Consider the following 24,764-nt stretch of genomic DNA (forward strand, 5'->3'; position numbering starts at 1 on the left):
CGGGCCCTGATGCAAGTGATTTCTCGATGTCGGAGATGGACATGGAAATTTTGAGAATCGGGGGGGGGTGCAGGCTGCGGATCAAATGAACACGCCTCGCTTAGGTTGGCTCGATCTGGGTGGCGGCGGGCGGGTGGCGCGAGTAATTCTCCAACTAGCCTAACCTGGACTGCCTGGTCACTAGCCGTGGTGGCGCCATGGTGACCTGCACCCCGCCTCTTCTCTATCAGCTATTCATCACCTCCCACAAACTACCCTGTTCACAGTCCTCAGGCTGAACATAGAGTTCCACGCCCGCTCAATCTGTTATCATCGCCATCATTGAATATGGAAAGCATTCGAGCAAAGATCAAACGCCGTCTCAGCCACAAAGACAAGGACAGTATGTACACCATTGGCCTTGCATCCTCTTTGGGGAGTTTCTACGGTTGTTCTTACAAGGCTTGGGATTGACCATCTTGCACCCAATCGACCCTCTTCCTCCTTCATCGTTACGTCGTGTTTTCCCATTCAGACGAAGAGCAATCCCGCAGCTAACTTGTCATCAGTCAACTTCGACGACCACGATTCAGCCGATGAAGAAACCACGGACTATGTCACTAAAGAGGCCGATGACGCAGAGAGGGAAGGCCATGACGCAGGCAAGCCTGGAAGCTTCTTGAACCGACTGATTCTGCACGGCAATAAAAAGACTGAAGACCAACTCGCTCGCGAAATGGCTGCTTCAAATCCGTCGGCCGGCGGCACGGATAGACAGGTTACTCAACAATGAGGACTTGGAGTGGCACGAAGACCGACTCAGCCTCAAGTCTCCTAACGAAGTGTTGAGATTGGGACCTAGGTATTGGTGGGAAATAGCATTGGTACACGATAGCACACTAGCAACACAATGAACACCGTACACTGATACATGTCCTAATAGACGTCCTCGTTTATGCGCATCGTGGCCTCTCGCACCATTCCCTCTCAAGATCTTCCCATCAGACTCTGGATGCAAAAAGTCTGTTGTTGGACTCTGGAGATGCTCGCGCAAACAAACAGGGAGTGTCTCTGGAGAGAGGGACTTCCAGTAGCGGACGGTGGCTTCCTTCAGCGAGAATCCCGAGGTGCCTTGGGCGGGATGTGATTTCTGTACAGAACATGCAACGGCTGAAAGAGAGCGGTCTAGAAACTCAGCCATGTGCTGCGAGATAGGGCTGTGTGGGTGGAGATTGCTCAATTTCGACAGCTGCAGAACCCCGAATCCAGTCCACAGGGAGGGTCCCTTCTTCATCTGGTAGCTCCAGTTCAGATTCGTCATCTGTGATCGCACCCTCTTCGGTTTGGATTTGAGGAAGAGCCATTCTCTTTTTGTACGACAAAACTCTCTTGCGTAGGTCGGGGTTGGCAGAAAACTCAAGAAGACACGTGTTGATTCGGTCCTCTGCAAGCTCTTTTGCGTACACGGCCATTTCTCTGTCCTTGAAGATGCCGAGGAATCTATAACTGAGCCAGAGGTAAAGGACTAGGGACTTGTGGAGGTCCTCTATGCTCTGCAGGTAGGCGCGGTCTCCGGAGATCGGCTTCTCAAGGACCTCTAGTTGAACTTCAGGGACGTCGACAATCGTCACCTGTCTTCGCTCTGCCACACATCTCGCAAAAGCTCGCATTACTTCGTCCATTCCTTGCGAGGCGGAAGTGGCTGGTGCAGCCGTCAACATGATGCGTTGGGTCATGGTCAAGCCTCGGACAGGTTCAATGACCCGCGAAATGCGACTCTGGTCGCGAATACTGCATACTCGAAATCGCTCGTGCAGGGCAGCTTTTCCACAGAGCCGTCTCAAGATATATTCAAAAGGGATCCCTTTCGGTAAACGACCCTCGAGCTCCTCCATGGCCTCAGCAGGTGGAAGCATACCTGCTCTTTTGATCGGTGCAGCTTCTGATTCCATGGCAGCTCGCACGAGAGGCAAGTCCTCGTCATTGAGAGTGGTGACCAGGCCGACATTGGACTCGGCAGCGGCCTGGGTGTTATGCATGGCCTGATGCGCATTTCGAAACCTTCCGGCTCGACCGCCGATTTGCTTGATTTGAGAGGTGGACAATTGCACAATGGAAGTACCATTGAATTTCGAAACGCTGTGGAAGACAATGCGTTTGACGCTCCTGATCAGACGTTAGCGTTTTCTTCTTTGTGTGATGTTAAACTCAACTTACAGATTCAAACCCATGCCAACAGCATCGCTTGCAACCAAAAAATCGTAGTCATTGTTGGGATCGTTGAACAGCGCGGCTTGCTGCGCGCGAGTCTCAGGAGGGAGACTCCCATAAACAATGGCACAACGGCGACCTGTGTCCAGCTCAATTTGCTTTTTCAAGGCGTGTATATTCACGACAGAAAACGCCACAATGCAGTCCCCCTTGCGCAAGTTTTTGAGGTCTCCTCGCAGACTCTTCGTCATGACCTTGAGCGGATTCAGTCTCTTATACTCATGCACGTGAAGTATGTCACCGGTGGATGCTGTCAGTTCTCGAACAAGCGGAAGTACTCGAGTTTCACCACAAATGTGGACTTCCTTTGCATTGGCACCAAGAAATGCCCGAGTCCACGCCCAACCTCGATCGTGGTCATCCATCATCTGCACCTCATCAATCACAGCAACATCAAACCGTGCGGAGATATCGACCATTTCGACCGTAGATGCACGGAGCTTCGTATTGGGATCGTCCTCTAGTCTGACATCGTCTCCAGTTATAAGATCACAAGGGACGCCCTTCGCTTTGAGCCTCGAATATACTTCATGTGCTAGCAGCCGGAGAGGGCCGGCGTAGAACCCGTCGCCACTCTCTTCGAGACGTTTCAGAGCATTGTAGGTTTTTCCCGAGTTGGTCGGCCCGATATGAAGATGGACATCTCTTTGGACCTGTCGAGCATTGGTATACCATTCTGTAGGGAATTGCAGATCATCGAGCGCCAAACCCTCCCGTGGAGCATCTTGCGCCTTTCTCAAAAGGACGTAATCAATGAACCCAAAATGCAGCACTCTCGGTAGTTCCGTTTCCCAGTCACCCAACTGAGCACGACCAATGTCGTATATTAATCCGTCAAAATCCACACTCTCAAAGTCACCCCGCGCTGCCAGAGTACTTTCGAGCTGCTCTCTGAATGCGGGCCAATACGTCCCACGGGGATCGAGCGCCGCGAGCTGTGTAACTTCTGATTCTGCTGTCACTTTTGTCGACTCCAGCCGCTTCTTCAATTTCGACAAGCTGACACGAACACGGTTGTAACTGGCATCTGGAGAGATCTCCAGCGATTTTGCGATCGGACGCCGGCCCGGGCGCCGAGACTTCGGCGGTGCGGAGAGAATGGGCCTTGCGATCGGGGAAGCTTTGTGTTGTCTTCGATCTGTGCGGCTAGCTGTGGTAGAGTAGCCGCGGATACTGTCAGGATATCGTTTCGACACCGATGCAAAGGAGGTTCGGAATGAACAGAAGAGGCATTGCGGTCGACGAGTTGAAGGAGCGAACATGCCCAAGGAAATATGAGGGCGTCGTAAAAAAGACTCCAGGAGGACACCAAATGCAGATTTCCCTGTGTCGCTATTGTACAAACTTGGGGAAAAGAGCGAATGTCACGATCTTCACGTTGTTTGAGAAAAGTTGGTGACATATTCAGCCTCGTCACGTGGTACATCCACCCGGTAACGAGGCTGAGGTGCGGCCCAAAGTCACCGCAGCAGCCTGCAACAAGTTATCCCACCCCACAGCAGGCCCCATCACCGTATGAAGACTCCGTACAGGTGTTCATTCACTCTTTTTGAGCGGTGCGTACAGATCTCCAAGGCATATCATATACATGAGTATGCAAGCATCTCTGTCGCTCTAATTCCTCGTGCCCCGCCATGGCAACCTCCATTCTCGAGATTCAGCGGAACATCATACTAGGCACGATCCGGGCTACCAGCGGGCGAGACTGGAAGGTCTTAATATTGGACGAGCAAAGCAAACGGGTTGTGTACAACGTTTGCAAAGAAGATGACATCTTGAACGCCAACATAACCAACATCGAACGCCTCGAAGACCGCAGGCAGACCCTCTCCGACACCGATGCGATTTACCTCCTCTCCCCCTTACCGCATATAGTCGAAAGCCTCAAGGCTGATCTAAGTCGAAAGAGATACCGACGTGCTCACCTTATCTGGACCTCCCAGCTACCGAGAAACCTTGGAGAAGAACTCTTCCGGTCAGAGTCTCGAGCAAAGTTGATTGTTGAATCTCGGACACTGAACATCGAGTATTTCCCCCGAGAGTGCAACCTGGTGTCGTTTCGAGAACCTTGGAGTTTTCATGTCCTCTTCCACCCGGCTTGCGACTCGCTGGTTAAGAACCACTTGGACAGCATAACCCAAAAAATCGTGTCAATATGCGTGTCTCTGGGCGAGTACCCTCTGATCCGATTCTACAAGCCTAGAGAACATCAGAGACATGCTGCCGATGTCCTGTGTTACCATCTTGCCAGCTTCGTACAGAGTGCATTGGACGACTACGCTCGTGATCAACGAAATGACTTCCCTCCCCAAAATCCGGCTAACCGGCCACGAGCGGTTCTACTGATCACCGACCGATCCATGGATCTGATGTCGCCATTCGTTCACGAATTAACATACCAGGCCATGGCGATGGATCTTCTACCGATACAAGATGACGAGGACAAAGTAACATACAGGAACGTCATCAGGCGAGGTCAGCCAGACCAGGAAGAGAAAGATGTGGAAATTACGGAGAAAGATAACCTTTGGGTCGACCACCGACATATGCACATGAAAGATCTCCTTGTGCAGTTGAGCGAACAATTCAAGAAATTCCAAGCCAAAAATCCCCAGTTTGCCGACAACGAGGGACAACCTGCGAGCATCAACACCATCAAGGATATGTTGGCGGGACTTCCAGAGTTTCAGGAAGGCAAAGAAGCATTTTCACTTCATATCGACATGGCTGAGAAATGCGCCAAAATATTTGCTGATCACAAGCTCCTGGATGTGGTCTCTGTCGAGCAATCTCTTGCAACAGGACTTGATGAGGAGACCAAAAAGCCGAAGAATCTAGCGGATCAGGTTGTCAGACTGCTTGATGACGACAGCGTCGTTCATGAAGATCGTGTGCGACTCTTGATTTTATACATCCTATACAGGAATGGTATTCTAAGGGGAGACATCGAAAAGCTACGATGTCACGGCGAACTTTCGCCGATGGATGGGGAGATCATTTATAACCTGATAACTTTGGGCGCCAGGATCGAAAAACAGCTGAAAGATGCAACGCCTACCCCACCGCCATTGTTTCAGCCGAAGATCAAAGATGTCAGCAACATGGAAGAAGTCAGTTTGTCACGATTTGAGCCGGCACTAAGGTATGTGCTCGAAGAGCAATGCCAGGGTACATTGGATCTTAACGTGTTCCCTCCGGTGAAGCCACATCTCAACGACCCAAACAGCCAAATGAGCGTCTCGCAGACTTCTCTGAGAAACACAGGCAAACCTACCTGGGCTCAAACACGCTCTCAATCCAACAAGCCGCGTCAACGCATCATTGTATTCGTGGCAGGCGGTGCAACCTACGCCGAAGCACGGGCCTGTTACGAAGTCTCTAGGATGGCCGGCAAAGAAGTTTTCCTTGCGACAACCCATATGATAACACCTAAAAACTTCCTGCGGCAAGTGAGCCAACTCAGTGCCGGACGAAGGCAACTAGACCTGCCAATGGATAGAGCCGCGCCCCGACTACCAGCATGGATGTCGGAGCCTCCTCCACAGGCTCAACAGCAACCGAGGCCTCAACAACCAGCAAACGGAAGACATCCTGACAAAGCCCGACCACCGACCGAAGCGATGGCACACATGAACCTTGCTGGAGCACCACACAACGGCGTACGCCCGGGAGTGGGCACAGCCCCTGGTTTGTCAAGACCATCACAGCCTTACCAATCCCCGTCCGGTGATGGTGGCCACCACAGGTTGAAAAAGGACAAGGAGAAGAAACACCTAGGGTTGTTCAAGAAGCACTAGAAGCGCATGCTTGTATGATGGTGACTTAGCGAGGCGTCGGTGGGCGGAGGGAGAGGGGGGCGACGGTGGTTGTATACAGTCGTGTAATCCCGTCTTGGTCACAATTTGAGCCAGATTCATCGAGTCCAATATGTTGGGTTGTCAATTGTTAGGGCCCAGGTATTTCTCCAAGTCCGGGCCATAAAACATCTGTCTCAACTTCTCAGCCCGCTTCTTTGCTTCGTCGTCTTTGATGCGGACTTGTTTCGCGCTCAATTTCACAATCTTGTCCTCTTTCTGTACTTTCATCTTCTTCTTGGCCAACTTCTTTGTGTCCTCGTCGACTGTCTCTCGCAGACCTACTGTATCATTTTTCGCCTTCGCCTTTATAGGCACTCTGATTCCCTCTTGTCTTGCACCTAACCCTCGCCGAGAGTCAGGATCCCAGCCATAAGTTGACAAATATCTCAGACCAACACGTTCGCGATCAAGGCTGGAGGGCGGATGGGAATGTTTCAGGCAGACTTGATGCGCGATTGAGGACTCATGGCTTGTGGATGGTTTGTCGGTCGACGGGATGGGTTGATGGCAGACTGCGCATATGCCTTGAGTCTGGTCCGCTCTTGAGTCTTGGCCTGCAGCTCGACGAGTGCCGCCATCGGGGATTTGGCTGCTCTGTGCTAAAACAATGGAGAGGTACCGAGACCCTGCGCTTGTCGAATTCGACGATTGCGAAGGGGTAATTTGTGAATCCGACTTTGAAGCGGGAACGAAATCGATCTTTTTGCGTCTGATGCCGGCGCCGAAGACACGCTGATCTCGGAGCGGCAAGTAATAGTCTTCATCTTGCTCTGCCATGGTTCTCTGGGAAGATGTCGAAAGGGTCAAAGATGTTTTTGGTGGAGAGATAAAATATGTAGGATATTGTGGCGTCATTGCCTAGTGCAAGACTTGTCAGGCACCCGCTGCCTGCGATAGGCGGATTGAGCGGAGTTTCCTCGCAACCCAACTTGGGTATTTCCGTCCTGCCCAGTTTCCATTCACTCGCTACATTTTTGCAATTTGAACATCTCAGAAACGATGCCTATCCCTCTGCTGGCGGAGGGCTTTGGAAGGGGTCTTTCCAATATCCCTTATGTCTGGGCGGTCGCTAAGGGTGCAGCGATAGCAGGTGTTGTCGCGTTGTTGAAACTGTATTTTGGCGGAGCGAAATGTCGATCAGAACGAGTTATGCATGGCAAGGTGGTCATGGTCACGGTGAGAGGACAGGCCCCGAATCTCTCGCATGCTTTCTGACACACAGTGTACAGGGAGGAACATCAGGCATAGGCGCCGCCGTTGTGCAAGAACTGGCTAAACGAGGAGCCCAGATCATTCTCCTGACCCACCATGCCCCTTCGGATCCCTTTCTCGTCGACTACATTGAAGATATGCGGACCATTACCAATAATGAATTGATATATGCCGAACAAGTCGACCTGTCTTCTCTACACTCGATACGACTCTTTGCCACGAAATGGGTGGACAACGCACCCCCGAGAAGATTGGACATGGTCATTCTCTGTGCCAACGTGATGACTCCTTACTTCGGTACACCTCAGGAGACATTGGATGGACTGGAAGCCGAGTGGATGATTAACTACCTCAGCACATTCCATCTCCTAAGTATCCTCTCGCCAGCTATTCGCGCACAACCCCCAGATCGAGACGTGAGGATTCTGTTCAGTACATGTAGCAGCTACATCGGCGGAAATTTGGACTTCGAAGCCACAAACAAAGCTTCCAAAGCAGGAAGCACTTCGTACAGTCGAAGCAAATTGGCAGTGATGACATTTGCGTATGCATTCCAAAAACACCTCGACGCCTACAAAAGACCGGACAAGGAACTCAACAATGCTCGATCGTTCATAATCGACCCTGGATATTGCCGCACGCCCGGCACGCGCCGCTGGTTGTCTGGGGGATTAATTTGGGGTTTATTCCTGTACTTGATCACTTGGCCATTATGGTGGCTCGTTCTCAAGTCACCGATACAGGGTGCTCAGAGTTACCTCTTGGCCGCCATGGACGCTGAATATGGCCGAGGCGCGGGTGGGAAGTTGATCAAAGAATGCAGGCAATACGAGCCTTTGAGACTGGAAGTCAAAAAAGAAGAAGTCGCAAAGAAGCTGTGGGAGTTCAGTGAGAAGCAGATCGAGAACCTGGAAATGATCGGCGCCAAAAGGAGGGCTGCAGCAAAGAAGGAGACGGCGCAAAACAAGAGTGCCGATAAAACTGTGCCAAACGGTGCGTCCTCTGGGGGAAAGTCCGAGCCGGTGCCTGGTTCCAGGAGAAGCCGGAAAGCAGCAAAATAAGACCTTGCAACGTATTCGGCCAAAAGCATTATACGAACCGGACAGTAAAGATGGCTGAATCAGGGGCTGGGCGTATCTGGGCTCAGCACCAATCGACATGGCCAGGTTACATTTGCTTACAAGATACGCTTCGGCAAGGTACCAATTACACCCCGGATCTATATGGCTCGAGCAATCAGAGCAGTGGAAGATTTGGGTGCCTAATTGGCAAGCCACTGCCAAGCCTTGTCCAAAGACTGGCCCATTCGATATGCTCCCAGTATACTTGGTCTCACCAGCAAATGCGTTCATCTTCCCTTAAATGGTCTTTATTTTGTCAGTTGTCCGGATGACAAAAGCCGCAAATGCCCCAACGGCGTTCCTTGGCTCCAACCTGTTCGTCAAGCATGAAAAGAGCAAGCAATGTCGTTGCCTAACGGGCACCATCAATGCTTGTGTTGAAAGGGAAAGCGCCTCGAATATAAAAGGGCCCTCAACTACCGCAAGACTCGGACATTCATCAACGGCCACAGGTCGGTAGCTCCACAACATCTATCAAGTCAAGATAGCGCTTATTGATTGATACGTGACTTGCGATGACTTCCAAGCCTGAATCAGTCTCTGGCGGATGTCTGTGCGGCTCCATCAGATACAAATTGACATTTCCCGAGGGTACTTGGCCAGCGAATGTATGATGCTTACTCCCGGTACGATCCATAGCTCTAATTATGGCCCCCAGGCAGCCACCTGTCAATGTACAATGTGTCGCAAATGGACTGGAGCGTTGGTCTCTCATGACCTTCTCATCCACCCGTCTCAACTTGTCGACGACATCACCAAGAGCCCAACCTACAAGGAATACCAATCAAGCGAAACAGCTGTCCGGTCTTTCTGTTCTCAATGCGGAAGCGGCCTTACCTGGCGAATTATTGGAATGAACGACATGATAGTCCTCATGACGGGCACCATTGACGAAGAAGCATTGATTGGCAAGAAAATCGAGGGTAGCGAGCAGGGAACCGAGTTTGGCATCAAGTTCGATCGAGAAGGTGGACTTTACAAGGGGCTCTGTACGCCGAACATGGGTAACTTGTTCTGGAACAATGTGATTCCTGGAATCACTGATCATGATGTGGCAGGGACCAAATTCTTGCAATCGTTTCCGCAAGAATGAGGTGAGAGTGGATCTGCCATCGGATGTCTCTTGAGCACTGGGAATGCTCAGGGTATTGCAGCTCCCGAACATCACCATGGATTTGCAAGGGGCCAGTCAGACAGGATAGCGCAATTCGTTGGAAATTTCGCTCTTTTTCAAAGGATTGGGCTCAGACTCCTTGTGTTCGAAAATGCTTTGATTTTGCAGCAGATTCCAACCTGGGGAGATGGGCCTTCAGTCGGAATGGCTTCCACGTTCTTTTAAGTCTCGGCTGGACTTTGAAGACTGATCCAATGAACGAGTTCTCATATCTTGGGCCTGCTTCATGCGATGATCTCCGGCTCTGCAGGCTGCGGTGTTGATTCCGCTCTCCACAAAAACACCACGGAATGCGGCAGCATCGTGGTTGGCGGTCGCCGTGTCTCTCCACAGTCCCTGTGCCGTCCCCCTCACATCAGAATTCCGGGGTGGATCTTTCGTGTGAAGGGGTGATATATACCGGAGGTCTCTTTGTTCAGTCTTCAGTTGTGTACATCCTTCCCCATCTTTCTGTTTCTCTCTTTCCTTTTGTTTCTCCCTGACCATTCGCAGGCATACCAAGATGATTGACAAAACGCTCAAGTTTCTAATTGGCCATGCCCAAGAATCACCCATAGCATTCATCGCATACTTCGCAGCAGCTTCCGCTCTTCTATATTTACTTATCACCGAGATCCAAAGACACCAAGCCCGCATTCCAGGATTTGATGGCCCTTCGGGGCTGCCTGTGATCGGTAATATCCATCAAATCCGCGTCAATGCAGCAGAGCAATACCGGCTATGGTCTCAAAAGTACGGCTATGTATATCAAATTATGCTGGGCAACGTCCCCGTGATAGTGGTGAACGGCGCCAAAGCTGCGCGCGAGATTTTCGGGGCCAATTCTCAAGCACTCGCCTCCAGGCCAGAATTTTACACTTTTCATAAAGTGGTGAGTTCTACAAGCGGGACGACGATAGGAACATCGCCATTTTCAGAATCTCTGAAGAGAAGAAGAAAAGGTGCAGCATCCGCCCTGAATAAACCAAGTGTGGCGACGTATATCCCGCACATCGACGTCGAGACAAGGGATTTCTTGAACGAATTCCTCACTTACGGAGATGGTGGACGAAAACCGGTGGATCCGATGCCAATGATTCAACGTCTTTCACTATCGTTAGCATTGACCTTGAACTGGGGGACCCGTATGGCATCCCAGAACGACGAACTCTTCGGTGAAATCACGCACGTTGAGGAGGAGGTGTCCAAATTTCGTTCCACCACGGGCAATCTGCAGGACTATATCCCGCTTCTACGACTGAATCCGTTCAACTTTGGAAGTGCCCACGCCCGCGGCATGCGGCGCAGAAGAGACGTATACCTAAAGAAGCTCAACGATGATTTAGACGACAGAATGGCGAAGGGAATCCATCAACCTTGCATTCAGGCGAACGTCATCCTCGACAAGGAAGCAAAGCTCAACACCGAAGAGCTCATCTCCATCTCCCTTACCATGCTGTCAGGCGGCTTGGACACTCTAACGACCCTGGTCGCATGGTCGATGGCGCTTCTTGCCCAACGGCCCGAGATCCAACAGAAGGCGCTCGAGGAAATCCGCAAGGTCTACCCGCAGGACCAGATCCTCTGCGATGTGAACGACGACCAATCCATCTCTTACATCGTGGCACTCGTCAGGGAGTTGCTGAGATACTACACCGTGCTGCGCCTCAGTCTGCCCCGCGCCACCGTCAAGGACGTCGTGTATAACGGCCACACGATCCCGTCTGGGAGCGTGGTGTTCCTCAACGCCTGGGCCTGCAATATGGACCCGGAAGTGTGGTCGGACCCCTTCATGTTCCGGCCCGAGCGCTGGCTCGAGAACCCTGACGCGCCGCTCTTCACGTATGGCCTGGGCTACAGGATGTGCGCCGGCAGTCTGCTGGCGAACAGAGAGATGTACACCATCTATCTGAGGCTGATTAGCGCGTTCGATATCACGGACTTGCGCCCCGCCGATGGGGGCGCCGGCGCCGTCGAGACGCATCCCGTCAGAGGCGTCATGGATCCCACGCAGCTTGTGAGCGTCCCGCGCCGGTACACGGTCAGGGTGATTCCCAGGGACGGGGAGGTGCTGAGGAGGGCTTTGAGCGAGTATGATGGAAAGCATTCATGATGGTTCTGGGCGAAACAGCACATTCCCGTATTGTTAAGACAGAGAACAACGGTGTTATCCAGTCCCAAGGCTACGGCAACGAATATATATTCGCCTCGATTTCTTCAATCAAGCTGTTCTATATGTATTGAAAGTCTATCGCTGCCTATTCTATTTTATCCCGCCGTTAATCTTTGCCATCTAATCCCGAAATCGTTTTATGATCTCGCCCGCATGATCCTGTAAGCTGCAGCCCCCAGTCCCATTCATGTCGAGGCCTGCAACGCCGCAATTCACCGGCCAACGGCTCACCTGATTGTGGGCTTTGGCATCGCATTTGACTCCATAGAATTGGTCCGGTGTCGCCTCAAGCCCTCTTCGGCTAGATTCTTGACCGTCTTCCTCCCCTCGTAGATGTCCTTTGTCTCTTCGAGAATGCTGTCCCAGCCGCTGAATTCGGTGAACGGGATCCCTTCGTTCTCGCAGTACGTCACCAGATCCATTCCTTCCCTGGCAAATAAGAGATCCGTCTCCCTTGCAGCACTCAGGTCAGAGACGCCGTCGCCCGCGTACAAAAGCGTAGGCCGCTCTTGCGCAGGCATTTTGGCAATGGCGTCCGCGTAGGGGCGGATGGTGAGAGACTTGTCGTGCCCAAAGCCCGAGTCGTCACGGTACTTTATCGTCCAGCCACCGGGCTTGTCGAGCGAATTTTCAGGGGGTTTTAGTTGCGTCGCGTTCGCCACGATCTCCAGATCCTGCATCAGGTCTTCGCCCAACAGGTGGTTCAACAGGGCCTCCAGCACGGGAGCCATGCCGCTACTCAACACGATGACAGGCACTTTCATGTCGCGGGCCCACAGCACAAAGTCTCTAAATGCCGGGTCCAAGCTGATGTTCTCTTTCAGGATCCCCAGGACGCGGGGGAACGGCAAGTTCCAGGAATCCACCATCTGCTGGAACGTGTTACGGAACGTGTCCGTCTTGTTGATGACTGCGCGGAAGAGCTCGCGCCGCTGGTCGAAGCCCATGCCATAGTTGTCTGTGATGAAGTCATTGGTATCCTGGAGGGTGATTGTGCCGTCGAAGTCGGTGAAAAATATGACCCGAGGTTTGGCTTCCAGAGTCTCTGGGAAGGGCATCTTGAAGAATTTGTCTAAGATGCGGTCGAGGGTGTAAGATGGCGGACGAGGAATAGAGACTCAGTGCAGGGAAAAAAGGCGCTTATAGAACGGTGACAGATATGTATATATGTCGGTCTTAATTGCCGTTTTCTGACCACCTAGCCGGGACAAGACCGATAGAAGAGGATGGGGGGTATGTAATAAGAGTTGGTGCAGTAAAGCCCGATTGCGGTTGGATGGTTTTGCGTGCTTGGGCACAGACGATGGCTCCAGGCTAGAGATTTCCCTCTAAGATGGCCAGCATTGGGATCGTTTTCTTTTTGGCGGGGAGGATGGATTGGTGGCATGGCCGAAAGAGGAATCCCGGCCAAGACTGCGCTATCAAGACGTAATACTCCGCACTACTGCGATGACATCAGCGGATCGACTGCCGCGGCCCGGCTGATGCCGCCATTTTTTCGGAGCCGGCAAACCTTCCTCGCTGCAAAAATCTCGCCGATCAATGGAAGCTGTTTCCTTTGCCCATCGACTGACAAGTCAGTCTGTCCTCGAGCCTCGGTGGATGTGAAGATCAGATTGCTGCTCGCGATGCAGCAGGCTCCGTTACGACTGTCCCAGACATTATGGTCCGCCTTTCGAGCCGCCAAGCCTGTCCACCGATCTCTCACATGCCCCCGTCCATTCTCCCCGGTGGTGCGTCCAAGCGCACAGCCATGGACGCGCCAACGACCGCGAATAGCTTGTCAAACTCGGTTTTATAGCGAAAAGAAGCCGGAAATTGGCCAGGAAATAGAGGATGCTAAGAGTCGAATAGAAGAGAGTCTCGAGTCAAGAGCAGACACAGCGGCGCACATGCAGGATAAGCTCAAGCATCCTCAAGAAGAAACCATTGTCCACACCATCCCAGAGTCCTCAATAGTACATACCTCCAAATATGAGGCACACACGGCTTCCGATAAACCAGAACCAGAACCGGCACAGCCCTCTTCCTCCAGTAACACACTTCCGTCCGCCATCTCCTCTCGTTTCTCCGACCTTCAACATCGTTTCGCCCACTTCATGGATAACTTCCAAACCCACGTCTTTACAGCCTCCCGCCGCTTAAACGACCTGACAGGTTATTCGGGGATCGAAGTGTTAAAGACTGATATAGAACACCAAGAATCTGTGGTCCAGGCATGTCGTGCAGCCGTGAAGGACGCTCGGGCGCGCTACAGCGAAGCAATTGCTAAGCGGAGTACGACGCAACGCGAAGTCAATGATTTGCTGCACCGCAAACATACGTGGTCGCCCGCAGATTTGGAGAGATTCACCAGTCTATATCGGTCCGATCACGCGAATGAGCAAGCCGAAACCGCTGCGCAAAAGGAAGTAAGTGACGCAGAAGCCCGGTATGAAGAGGCGTCCACGAAACTTGCGAAGGCGATATTGGCTAGGTATCATGAAGAACAAATTTGGAGTGATAAGATAAGGCAGATGTCCACCTGGGGCACATGGGGACTGATGGGAATCAATGTATTGTTGTTCCTGATCTTTCAAATCGTCTTGGAACCATGGCGAAGGAAGCGCTTGGTGAAGGGCTTCGAAGAGAAAGTGGAGTTAGCACTTAAAGAAAGGGAGGAAGAGACCAAGACTGCAGCATTACAGCCGAATCAAAGTACTGCGGAGGCTGCAGCGAGCTTCACACCGGGCGAGAAAGTCGAGGCGGTAGCGGATAATATTGCGGAACAGATCGTCGATGCTGTTACCGGTGCAACATCTGAGGAGAAAGCTCCAACGCCGCCTCCATTGTCGAACATTGAAGCAGTCGCCGAATCTTTAACAGCACAAGAACTCGCTGCTGAAGGAACTCTGCCCGCAGGCTCCCCCGACACTCTCCCATTTGCTGTTCCAACCGAAGAAATGCCACCACAGCCCGTGAACGGGTCCTCGCGCTGGACATCTCCTGACTCTCCCCTGGCTTGGTACGAAGACTCTCTGAGAGCACTCTTCAGCGACGACCACAAGATCCTCGTCTCACAGAGGGAATTGACCACCGTGGCCATGGAAGGCGTGGCAGGCGGAATGGCAATTATGGGCCTCCTTTTTGTACTCCTCAGGCCCCGGTAGGGTATGAATATGTACATACACCTAACGGCTCAGAGTGAGTTATTGGGAGCTGGAACGAGGGGCCACAAGGCCTGTCTGTACATATTTGTCCGTTTATCCTTGCGTCTATCCATCCATCCAATCATGAATGATTTGGCTAGAAAGCGGCCCTTTGTTAGTAGTCAGGAGCGAAGATATATTTGCTATGGGGATACCTACATACGATGGATAGTCTCTACTATATATAGACGGAGCTAGCAGGCGATTGTACGATACGATATAGAAAGAAGAGATGGCTGTCTGACAAAAGATATGATATCCAAATTTCCGATCTCATACCATATCTCAGATGCTTAATCATTGCAACTCGCACAGGGACGTAACTTCCACCTGGTCAGCCAATAGATATGTACAAGATCCCTGTCGGTACCGGTCTACCTGTGTAAATGGAGCTTGCTCTGGACGAAAGAAAACCATGGTTGGTCCTGGATTTGGATTCTCTGCCGCCCGGTCCGGCATTTAGAGAGCCTGCTTGGATCCAGTGATGTGTTTTGACATCTTGTCTGACGAGAACCAATTGCACAAAGGAGCCTCGTTAGATGCAGGGCCGGAATAGAGAAGATAGCGATGCGGGTAAACAGAAATAAATATATAGGCGGTTTTTTTGTCGATCCTGCTCCCTACACACAGCTCATAAAGGTATACTCTTGGATGTTGTCCCATCGCCTGTGTCCGGCATCTCCTAGCGTCTTGCCGTCTAATATGTACAGTAACTCTCTTGCGTCCTAGAACTCGCTTCCGGCTGGATATCTTCCTTCTTGACAGGTGCCACACGCCAACCACGAAGGGCAACAAGGTCAGTCCGCCGCTTCTCTTTCCATCTTGGTGTCTCTCCTAACCAATGACCAATTTATCCTCCTCTGGGAAATCATATTCGGGTACTTCCAAATTCAACGGCGCGGGTCCTTTTCTCACTCGTCCCGAAATATCATAATGCGATCCATGGCAAGGGCAGAACCAGCCACCAAAATCGCCCGCTTCCCCAATGGGGACGCACCCCAAGTGTGTGCAGACGCCCAACATGACCAGCCACTCGGGTTTCTTGACACGGTCGGAATCTTTTTCAGGGTCACGCAGGATCGAGATGCTGCGAGCGATGGTCAGCATAAAAAGTTTTCTTAGAGGGAAGGTGTTGTAGAATGAAGGAGACCATGACGTACTCAACAGATTCCGCCTCCTTGATCTCGTCCTCGGTACGGTGACGGATGAAGACGGGTTTACCTCTCCATTTGATAATCACGTTCTTGCCTTCGGGGATGGAGCCCAAGTCGATTTCCACTTTGGCTTGGGCCAGCACGTCGGCGGAGGCGGACATGTTTTCTAGAAAGTCTATGCAGCATCGTAGGTTGGTTAGCTGTGCACCACAAATTCGCCGCTTCAGTGTGGTAGGTCCGGGAGTCGTGCATGTAAAGCTCAAACTCGGATGTCTATACCTTGCACGGTATTTTTTGCTCCCGCAGCAGCCAACAGCCCCATTGACCCGGCCATGAAGTACTGGAAGACTCGATTGGTGATCTCGGAATTTTTGGACTCGTATGTCTTAAAGCTGGGGATCTTGCGCGTATCATACTTGGGCGCGCTGCCAAATGGGCTTTGGAAGCTGGAGCTACCTGCTGTCTCTGCTCCGGAGGATTCTAGTCGTCTTTGGGGGATGTTTGAAGCTGTGATGGCAAGACGGGAGGACTGGGAGGAAGCCGAGGATGAGGAGCTGGTAGGAAGGCTGTGCCGGGTCCAAGTGCGCAGGGCAGAGCCTGCCGATGTCGTGACTGGACGCATCTTGGGGATATGGAAGAGAAGAGAGGTTGCGGTTGTCGAAGTCGAAGCTCGAGGAGATGTTGGAGCTTGTTGCATGAGGCGCAATTGAGAAGGAGCCCGAGAGCCCGCCAAGAAATGATCTTTTGCATCGACGCTAATTGGCCGGGAGCTCCAGATCACATGACCAAACGTTTCCGAACTGTAGCACTCAGCCTCTCCAGCCCTTCATGCTCTACCTCCCTCGACACTCAACGCGCCTAGCTTTAGCTCATTGCGGGTCGCTTACAACAGGAACCTCACGACCCTCAATGAGAAAATCTAGCGTTGAGGAGGAGTCCACTGTGGTCCATTTTAAAGGCGTCTAAACATTTCTCAACGCTCCATGCTCCTGTCCCGAAAACTCGGTATTCAGGCAGCTAAAAGACCTTCACAAGCTGTGATGCCGAGCTCAAGTCGATCGAGAACAAGTTATAACGTCGTTGAGTTGAAATACCCGCCGAGCTCACGGGAAAGGTTCTAGTGAGCCAACTGGCCCGTCACACCTCACAGTTGATTTTCCTGTGGAAGGATCATTCGCGGGCCAAAAGGTCAGCCATCAAGATGGACCAGCTTCCTGAGCCGTGCGCTCCTACCGAAACCATATTGCTTCTTTCCAGGTCGAGATGCCAAGGTTTAATGACATCTTCGAGGCATCGTTGGTTCTGGTAATCTCTTCACCGAAGCAGTACATCCCATCCCGGTTTTGGAAGCCATAGCCATCCGAGCTACGTGCGTTGAGTAATCCTTTTCCAGCTCCTACTAATTGATAGGGAATGAACCTATCTGACACCTACCGAGTCGTTGTACTCATCGAGCAAGGCACAATTGTGCGCGAGACCACGAGATATTCCTGATCGCAGGCCACACGACCCTGCTGACAGACCGCAGATAGCCGCGGATAGCCGCAGAATGCGCGCTCAAGTGATGGCATTCGCGTCAAAAGCCGTATTGGGATATATAACAGCATATCATAGAGACTGTTGCCCAAGACCCACCAGTCAACCCTCCATCTATAGTTAGGGCCATGATGGTTTACCCATGCGAAGCAATTTTCTATGCCAGAGTTTCATCTGGATGCCGACGTCTTGCGGGACACGAGGGTGTTTGGTTGGAGTGTTTGGGACCTCCATGTAGGGTTGGACGCCACTGCATGCAGGATTTCGTGTGTACAATGTGAGCAGAGTCGAGGCGGCACAGGTGAGTACTAGAATGGCATACACGACCAGTTCCCGGCCTATTGGCCTTATCTCGAACCCCCAGCGTGTGCCGCCTCGCTATTCCAAACGGCATTGGAAAGTGAAGAATCCATCACGGCTGAAGATCTAACAAACACGAACACAGAAACAGCCTTGAACTACGAGATCACCCAGATGTGATTATCCGAACCACCGCGGTTTGCTTTCCCATATGTTTGCCTAGGCTGTCTCCAAATTTTGCGTACAAGAAGATGCGACCAGCAGACTTCCCCTTCGCTTATCTCCCGCACGGAGAACTCAAGGAACTGCTGTTAAGACGGATCCCAACTTCCGGAGATCATCTGAATTGGCACCACTGCTCCACGCTACATCAAGTCGGGACGCGATGGAAACTGGCCGCGCCAGAGCGAGCTCAGCCGAGTAAGGCAGAAACAGTAATGACAGAGAGGGATTCTTGGAAAATAGAGGACGTATATTGCAAACCAAAAGATCTCGCGGCAAAATGCCACCGCAACAAGCGTCACTCGACATGCCAGGGTACCAACATTCAAGTTTCGATAAGGCGGCCTCTCTGGCCGTTGACGAGGCTCAGCCAGACATGACAGCGAAAGGGCTGCGGATCTCAATACGGCGACATTCTAAAATTGAGCCAATGCAGCTTCTCAGGATACCGACCTGTTCGACAGCATTCGCCGACTTGTGCGCAACTCCACCACCACCAATCCTACTCGAGTATGATGAATATGTATTGAACGGAAAATGGTTGGATGGATGCGTACATGATTCCTTCTCAGGACCAGGACAGACAAGTCCTTGAAGGATTTTATTGTCGACCACGAAATGGTAGGTTCGACTGATGTCCATGTAAAAAAAAAACGCAGGCTAGCAGGCAGAAGACGGTCACAAGGACCCAGAGTTGTTGGTAAGGTCTTTTCTGTATGAAGTGTCTATCTGACTGTCAAGGAAAGAGAGTCGGAAGGACTTGTTGTAAACAGAACAGTTGTGGATCTATCTGCTTGATTGTGCTCTGTCCCCCTGACTATTCAGAGAGACTCTGCCTGTTTATATACACTTTGGCTTGTGATCTAAAGGCCATTCCTGAAACCTCCTATTCCGTCGCCATCCTACCACAGATCGGAAGAACAACGGTGTTGAGGGAGGTGGCACAGTTGGTGAAATGCCTAGCGTCTCAGGTGGTTTGCCACACAGTGGCTATCTCGAGACCCTGTCAACAAAGACCCCACGAGACATTGTCAGACAAGGCTAGGAATGCTCGAGGAAGTCGACCACCTCTATGTTCAAGATGAAGGCTTTTGCGAATCTCAAAATTCTGACACCGGCAGAATCCAGCATCACCTCGCAGCATTGGCTAGGCCTCATATTGCTTGCCACTTGTTTTGATCTCCCAAAGCTCCCATCAGTATCAGCTCGTTCCCCAACACGCGGGACTCAATCATGCTTCTGTTTAGTCCACGTTTGGAAGGATCCAAATCACCAGGCCAAAATCCCGAGGTGGAACCCACGACTTCCAAATATTCCAAGCTCGAGATTTCTCTGGTTACCGCCGCTGGACTTCTGTTCACAACGGACTCCATTAACAGCAGTCAGGCACGGGGAAGACAGTGACCTGAAGACTTTCCCATCCGTGGCCTATTCTGGGCGCCGTATTATTTTCCGTCGGATTTCTTTGAGGAAAAAGTGAGTGAAGAAGACGAAGACGATTCTGATGATCTGCTCGTGGTCAAGAGACGGAGGACGCTCCCCTCTAAGAATGACCCAAAAGAGTCCCCAATGACAAACGGCATCGTCTCCAAACCAGAATCAGACGCTAACGCCGGAGGGACATCGGCCAACTCTGCAGCGTGGATGGGAAAGCCTGCCCCTCGAGCTGCTAGTTTTGCCTGACTATTCGTATGATGGAACTCTGGGGATCCGTTAACGCCTTTCCACCTATTCAGTGAGTATTGGGACTTGGGCCATCGAGAGGGCACAAAAGGGAAAATGGTCACAATTGATGATTTTATGAATTTTTGTCGATGGCGGAGTGTTGGATGACATGTTTACGTGGGAAGAGAAGTCAACCAGAGAAAACAACAATGAATGTAACGATAGGTCCTCATATTTATGAACGCATGGAGGGTGGCGCTCTCGAGGGGACACGCAGGTCAATTGCCTGATGTTGCTTCTACGATGTATATATCCCGGAAACCGGGCAGAAGTGAGGTGTGATTGTGTAATGTATGGGCTTCGCATCCAAGCATCGACGAGGAACAGCGCACGAGCAAGACAAGATTCTGCTCGTTGAGCAGGAACGAGATCTGCAATAGGTTGGATAATGCTGTGCTTGATCAAAGGGAGATGAATACACATCGATGCTGGCCGAGGGATGTGGTGTGGTTGAAAATTGAAGTTCAAGTAGAGCAGGACGCAGCTAGGGAGTAAATAGATCCATAACTAATGTATATTGTAATTGTGTTGCAATGGATGCACTGGGGCTCATCCTTCAAGGTTTGATCCGTCCTTTACTCGTGTGTTTCTGCCAGTGGCACGGACATCATCGCGAGGCGCTTTGCTCCGTACTGACCGATAGATACCGTACGCCCTTCTAGCGCCACCCATGCGATTCGACTCATCATGTCGTGAATTTTTGGGGGCTTGATAAACGCCCCTTGGCGAAAAATGCAGGTGATTCCCTTGAACGTGCGTGTTGGTGCAATTCCATGGGACCGCCAAGAACGTGGTCGAGGCGGGTTGGGTTGTGATCGAGACATTTGGACGGAAAGGTGGCAGCTTCTCGACTTATTATTGGCGACCTATCCACTCATCTCGATATCTCTGACCGGGTCGGGATGGCTGTGGTTGCGCGAATGGCCGGACGACGACGGACGAGCGGTGGCTGATCTCTCATGCATTGTGCCATTGACCCCGACCCCGTTGACAGCGCCGTTCTGGTATCCGTTCTTCATCATAGTCTGGATCGAGACGCTGCCGTTTTCGCCGTTGACGCTGACGCCGTTGACTAGTGACCCTGCAGAGGAGGCAGCCTTGGCTGCTGCTTCTCGAGCCTTTTCCTCCTTGAACTGGCGATATGTCTTCGTTTTGGGCACTGTGTCGGATAAGAATTCGAGATTGTCGATTCTGGAAACGGCCGTGGCTTTTGCACGTTGTCAGGAGGGATGACATATGCTGGTGCTGGTGGCGGATGCTTCGGCGGTTTTCTTACCTATGTCTTTGTAGGCAATATTCCTCCTTGGCTTCCGTTCTGACTTGACCACGTTATGTGCTTGCTCGGTTAGGTAGCGGATGAATATTTCCTGGAGAAGGAATTAGCCCCTCGAAGATCTGACAACGGAGAAACTGGGAACCCTACTGTCGCCACTGATATGGCGAAGGCAGCTGGATTAGAGCATTGGGCAATATCGTCATCCTGGGCGATGATCTTCTTGACTCGCGCGACTTGGCCCTAGGTGTCAGCCGCGTTGTAACAACAGAAATTCCGTGTAATGACTAACGAGGAAGGGGGGTCGAGCCAGTTATCTCTTCTGGAGGTTCAATGGGAGCATTGTTGTAAGGCATAGTCTTGACAAAATGACAGCGCTACCCTTCTCTTGAGGTATATTTCCAATGGAGGAGAGTTGGTTCCCAAATTGGCCTCTGCTTGAATCCTGAAAACTCGGAGCGTGTCGATAAGAGAAACAAAACGAGGGGTAAAAAAACCTTGTTCGAACAGCCTCGAGGGTTTCTCTTGGGGAGGAGAAGACGCGTGTGAGGTAGCAATCGATCAATGTAGACTCTGCTTGACGCGTCTAGTCGTGGAGAAGTGTGAGACCCTGCTATAACCAAGATTTGTGAAGGTCGAATTCTTTCCTTTGGGCACGGAGACGATTTGGCAGAGAGTGTCTTGGATCCAAGTCGCGTCGAGACATTCAACGTGATAGTAGTAATATGTCATATTCTAGGCGCGTCCGAAATAGGCAAGGCGGGCGATTGGGTGGATTTGCAGCACATTCGAGGCTGTGCTTCAACGTTGGGATTACTGCTCGCTCACCATCGCCCAGCCGCCGCAGGGAATATGACCGTCTAGATCTGCTCCGTCGGCCATGATCATTGATTTGATGTTATGACCTCGCGCGTCTCCTCTTCCGCGTCCGCCTCTGCCTCTGCCTCTGCCTCTGCCTCTCCCTCTGCCCGTCGACCCTCCGTCTCAGCCAGGCGACTTTCCAGGAGGCTGTCATCCCTGTCCGGCCTCGAAAATGGCGAGGGTCCTCCTCGAGTTGCGCCGGCGGCACATGCCATTACAGAAGAGATTGCAGAGATAAAAAGATATGAAGATTTCACCACGATTGACTGGGTCCAAGACGCGGCTCAAGAACAGCTGCGGCGACGCGCCCGGCGGAAAGAGTCCAGGTTCTTTGAGAGGGACGGTGTCTTGGGCTGGCGGCGCAAACTGTGGGAGTCATACGATGCTGCACAGGCTTGGATCGTCATCACTCTGGTTGGGATTGTCATCGGCCTCAATGCTGCTGCCCTGAATATCATCACAGAGTGGTTGTCCGACATCAAGATGGGATACTGCACAACCGCCTGGTACCTCAACCAAGGCTTCTGCTGCTATGGCTCCGAGGAAGGCTGTGATGAGTGGAAGAGATGGACTTCGGTCACCTTCGTCAATTACTTCGTCTACGCCATCTTCGCCGTGCTCCTGGCCTTCATCTCCGCCTTTCTAGTCAAGTCGTACGCTCCATACGCTGCCGGTTCCGGCATATCCGAGATCAAATGCATCATTGCCGGCTTCGTCATGAAGGGCTTTCTCGGCTTCTGGACCTTTTTCATCAAGTCAATCTGCCTGCCCCTAGCCATCGGTTCCGGGCTCTCCGTGGGCAAAGAGGGACCGAGTGTACATTACGCAGTGTGCGTGGGAAACGTCATCTCTCGATTCTTCGACAAGTACAAGCGGAGTGCTTCAAAAACACGAGAGATCCTGACGGCAACCGCCGGCGCTGGTGTGGCCGTCGCATTCGGCAGTCCCATTGGAGGCGTGCTGTTCTCTCTAGAAGAGATGGCGTCTTATTTTCCGCTCAAGACGCTGTGGAGGAGCTACTTCTGTGCTCTTGTTGCGACCGCCGTGTTGAGTGCAATGAACCCCTTCCGCACTGGTCAGCTTGTCATGTTCTCCGTCAAATACGATCGAGACTGGCATTTTTTTGAGATATTCTTCTACATTATCCTTGGCATCTTTGGTGGACTTTATGGGGCCTTCGTCATAAAGTGGAATCTCAAAGCTCAAGCATTCAGAAAGAAACATCTGTCCAAGTTCGCCATTCCGGAAGCTGTCATTCTGGCCGGGGCCACAGCTCTTCTTTGCTACCCCAACATGTTCCTCAGAATAGACATGACCGAGATGATGGAGATGTTGTTTCGCGAATGTGAGGGTGACTACGACTACAACGGACTTTGCGAAGCAAAGAATCGCCTCTCCCTCATTGGGTCTTTGCTGGTTGCGACTCTGTTGCGCATATTTTTTGTCATCATTTCCTACGGGTGTAAAGTGCCGGCAGGTATATTCGTACCGTCAATGGCGATCGGGGCCTCATTTGGCCGCATGCTGGGGATGATTGTACAGTGGCTGTATGAGACATTTCCTGATTCAAGATTCTTCTCCGCTTGTCAACCTGATGTGCCATGCATCACCCCAGGCACGTACGCCTTTCTGGGAGCGGGGGCAGCGCTCAGCGGCATCATGCATCTGACGATTTCAGTAACCGTCATCATGTTCGAGCTTACTGGGGCGCTGACATACATACTTCCAACAATGATTGTGGTCGGTGTAACGAAAGCGGTTGGAGATCGATTCAGCAAAACCGGCATCGCAGATCGCATGATTTCGTTCAGCGGCTTCCCATTCCTCGACAACAAAGAAGAACATTCCTTTGGTGTTTCTGTGTCTCAAGTCATGACTCGTAACATCACCATGGTTCCTGCAACAGGAATGGAAGTCAAAGCCATACGAAAATTACTCGATGACACATCATACTCTGGATTTCCGATTGTGGAAGACACAGATTCGAAAATTCTTGTGGGCTATATCGGGAGGACCGAACTCCAATTCGCGATTGACCGAGCAAAAAAGCAGGGCACGTTGGCTTCAGATGCCAAATGCATTTTTGTAGCCGAGCAAGAGGATGGCACTGAGACACCCGCAGCACTCAGTCCAACAGTCTCCTTAGATTCGGCGACAGTACGCAGTGTGGATTTCAGCCCATTCGTCGATGCGGCTCCTATATCTGTCCATCCCCGCCTACCTCTTGAGACAGTCCTGGAACTTTTCAAGAAGATGGGTCCACGCGTCATCCTCGTCGACCACCATGGCCGTCTTGAAGGGCTGGTCACTGTGAAAGATTGCTTGAAATATCAGTTTAAGGTCGAGGCCCAAGAGCATTCCGCGGCTTCAAGGGACGACAGTGCAATAGAACGCAATCGGCTCATCGATTTCCTGGGCAAGATTGGCGACTACGTCGCAGACAAGATCAACAACCTGTCTCGTGGCAGGCTGAGACTGGCTCCTCGGACTGCTAGTGGATGGACGAGCGTTGTTGAAGACGATAGCAGGCCTAATTTCGCAGATGATTACAGTAATGAAAACGAGATATTAGATGGAACAGAAGATGTGGCAGGGCATGGCCAAGAAGGCCTCGAACTGCATCCACGATAAAAGATGACGGAGATTTGGGATGTACATTTGCCACTGTGAACGAAAGTTGAGAGGTTATTTCTCACCATCGATCTCTCCATATTCTTCCACCTTTTACGGAGGGGCAAA

At 51.6% G+C, this 24,764-nt stretch overlaps 12 protein-coding genes across 12 annotated transcripts; 7 read left to right on the top strand and 5 right to left on the bottom strand.

Moving 5' to 3' along the window:
* Positions 1–327: 327 nt before the first annotated feature.
* Positions 328–772, top strand: A1O5_11521 (uncharacterized protein; the record flags this gene model as incomplete). The annotated part of the gene is made up of 2 exons (XM_007752093.1): positions 328–382; positions 549–772. 2 exons carry the CDS (start codon positions 328–330, stop codon positions 770–772), a joined length of 279 nt encoding a protein of 92 aa, XP_007750283.1.
* A 400-nt stretch (positions 773–1,172) lies between these two features.
* A1O5_11522 (uncharacterized protein) lies at positions 1,173–3,512 on the bottom strand (the record flags this gene model as incomplete). Its single annotated transcript, XM_007752094.1, has 2 exons — positions 1,173–2,145; positions 2,197–3,512. 2 exons carry the CDS (start codon positions 3,510–3,512, stop codon positions 1,173–1,175), a joined length of 2,289 nt encoding a protein of 762 aa, XP_007750284.1.
* A 372-nt stretch (positions 3,513–3,884) lies between these two features.
* A1O5_11523 (uncharacterized protein) lies at positions 3,885–6,047 on the top strand (the record flags this gene model as incomplete). The annotated part of the gene is made up of 1 exon (XM_007752095.1): positions 3,885–6,047. One exon carries the CDS (start codon positions 3,885–3,887, stop codon positions 6,045–6,047), a length of 2,163 nt encoding a protein of 720 aa, XP_007750285.1.
* A 141-nt stretch (positions 6,048–6,188) lies between these two features.
* Positions 6,189–6,884, bottom strand: A1O5_11524 (uncharacterized protein; the record flags this gene model as incomplete). The annotated part of the gene is made up of 1 exon (XM_007752096.1): positions 6,189–6,884. The coding sequence occupies one exon, from the start codon at positions 6,882–6,884 to the stop codon at positions 6,189–6,191; it is 696 nt and encodes a 231-aa protein (XP_007750286.1).
* Positions 6,885–7,106: 222 nt separating this feature from the next.
* Positions 7,107–8,380, top strand: A1O5_11525 (alcohol dehydrogenase; the record flags this gene model as incomplete). Its single annotated transcript, XM_007752097.1, has 2 exons — positions 7,107–7,283; positions 7,337–8,380. The coding sequence occupies 2 exons, from the start codon at positions 7,107–7,109 to the stop codon at positions 8,378–8,380; spliced, it is 1,221 nt and encodes a 406-aa protein (XP_007750287.1).
* A 575-nt stretch (positions 8,381–8,955) lies between these two features.
* A1O5_11526 (uncharacterized protein) lies at positions 8,956–9,533 on the top strand (the record flags this gene model as incomplete). Its single annotated transcript, XM_007752098.1, has 2 exons — positions 8,956–9,048; positions 9,099–9,533. The coding sequence occupies 2 exons, from the start codon at positions 8,956–8,958 to the stop codon at positions 9,531–9,533; spliced, it is 528 nt and encodes a 175-aa protein (XP_007750288.1).
* A 583-nt stretch (positions 9,534–10,116) lies between these two features.
* A1O5_11527 (3-hydroxyphenylacetate 6-hydroxylase) lies at positions 10,117–11,706 on the top strand (the record flags this gene model as incomplete). Its single annotated transcript, XM_007752099.1, has 1 exon — positions 10,117–11,706. One exon carries the CDS (start codon positions 10,117–10,119, stop codon positions 11,704–11,706), a length of 1,590 nt encoding a protein of 529 aa, XP_007750289.1.
* Positions 11,707–11,993: 287 nt separating this feature from the next.
* A1O5_11528 (uncharacterized protein) lies at positions 11,994–12,824 on the bottom strand (the record flags this gene model as incomplete). Its single annotated transcript, XM_007752100.1, has 1 exon — positions 11,994–12,824. One exon carries the CDS (start codon positions 12,822–12,824, stop codon positions 11,994–11,996), a length of 831 nt encoding a protein of 276 aa, XP_007750290.1.
* An 834-nt stretch (positions 12,825–13,658) lies between these two features.
* On the top strand, positions 13,659–14,915 carry A1O5_11529 (uncharacterized protein; the record flags this gene model as incomplete). Its single annotated transcript, XM_007752101.1, has 1 exon — positions 13,659–14,915. One exon carries the CDS (start codon positions 13,659–13,661, stop codon positions 14,913–14,915), a length of 1,257 nt encoding a protein of 418 aa, XP_007750291.1.
* Positions 14,916–15,788: 873 nt separating this feature from the next.
* Positions 15,789–16,730, bottom strand: A1O5_11530 (ubiquinol-cytochrome c reductase iron-sulfur subunit; the record flags this gene model as incomplete). Its single annotated transcript, XM_007752102.1, has 4 exons — positions 15,789–16,041; positions 16,115–16,283; positions 16,388–16,588; positions 16,631–16,730. 4 exons carry the CDS (start codon positions 16,728–16,730, stop codon positions 15,789–15,791), a joined length of 723 nt encoding a protein of 240 aa, XP_007750292.1.
* A 4,027-nt stretch (positions 16,731–20,757) lies between these two features.
* Positions 20,758–21,520, bottom strand: A1O5_11531 (uncharacterized protein; the record flags this gene model as incomplete). Its single annotated transcript, XM_007752103.1, has 4 exons — positions 20,758–21,098; positions 21,168–21,258; positions 21,315–21,400; positions 21,457–21,520. The coding sequence occupies 4 exons, from the start codon at positions 21,518–21,520 to the stop codon at positions 20,758–20,760; spliced, it is 582 nt and encodes a 193-aa protein (XP_007750293.1).
* Positions 21,521–22,064: 544 nt separating this feature from the next.
* On the top strand, positions 22,065–24,656 carry A1O5_11532 (chloride channel, other eukaryote; the record flags this gene model as incomplete). Its single annotated transcript, XM_007752104.1, has 1 exon — positions 22,065–24,656. The coding sequence occupies one exon, from the start codon at positions 22,065–22,067 to the stop codon at positions 24,654–24,656; it is 2,592 nt and encodes an 863-aa protein (XP_007750294.1).
* Between the last annotated feature and the right edge of the window lie 108 nt (positions 24,657–24,764).

This window comes from Cladophialophora psammophila (genome assembly GCF_000585535.1).
Source record: "Cladophialophora psammophila CBS 110553 chromosome Unknown aczJe-supercont1.26, whole genome shotgun sequence".
NCBI classification, from domain to species: domain Eukaryota; kingdom Fungi; phylum Ascomycota; class Eurotiomycetes; order Chaetothyriales; family Herpotrichiellaceae; genus Cladophialophora; species Cladophialophora psammophila.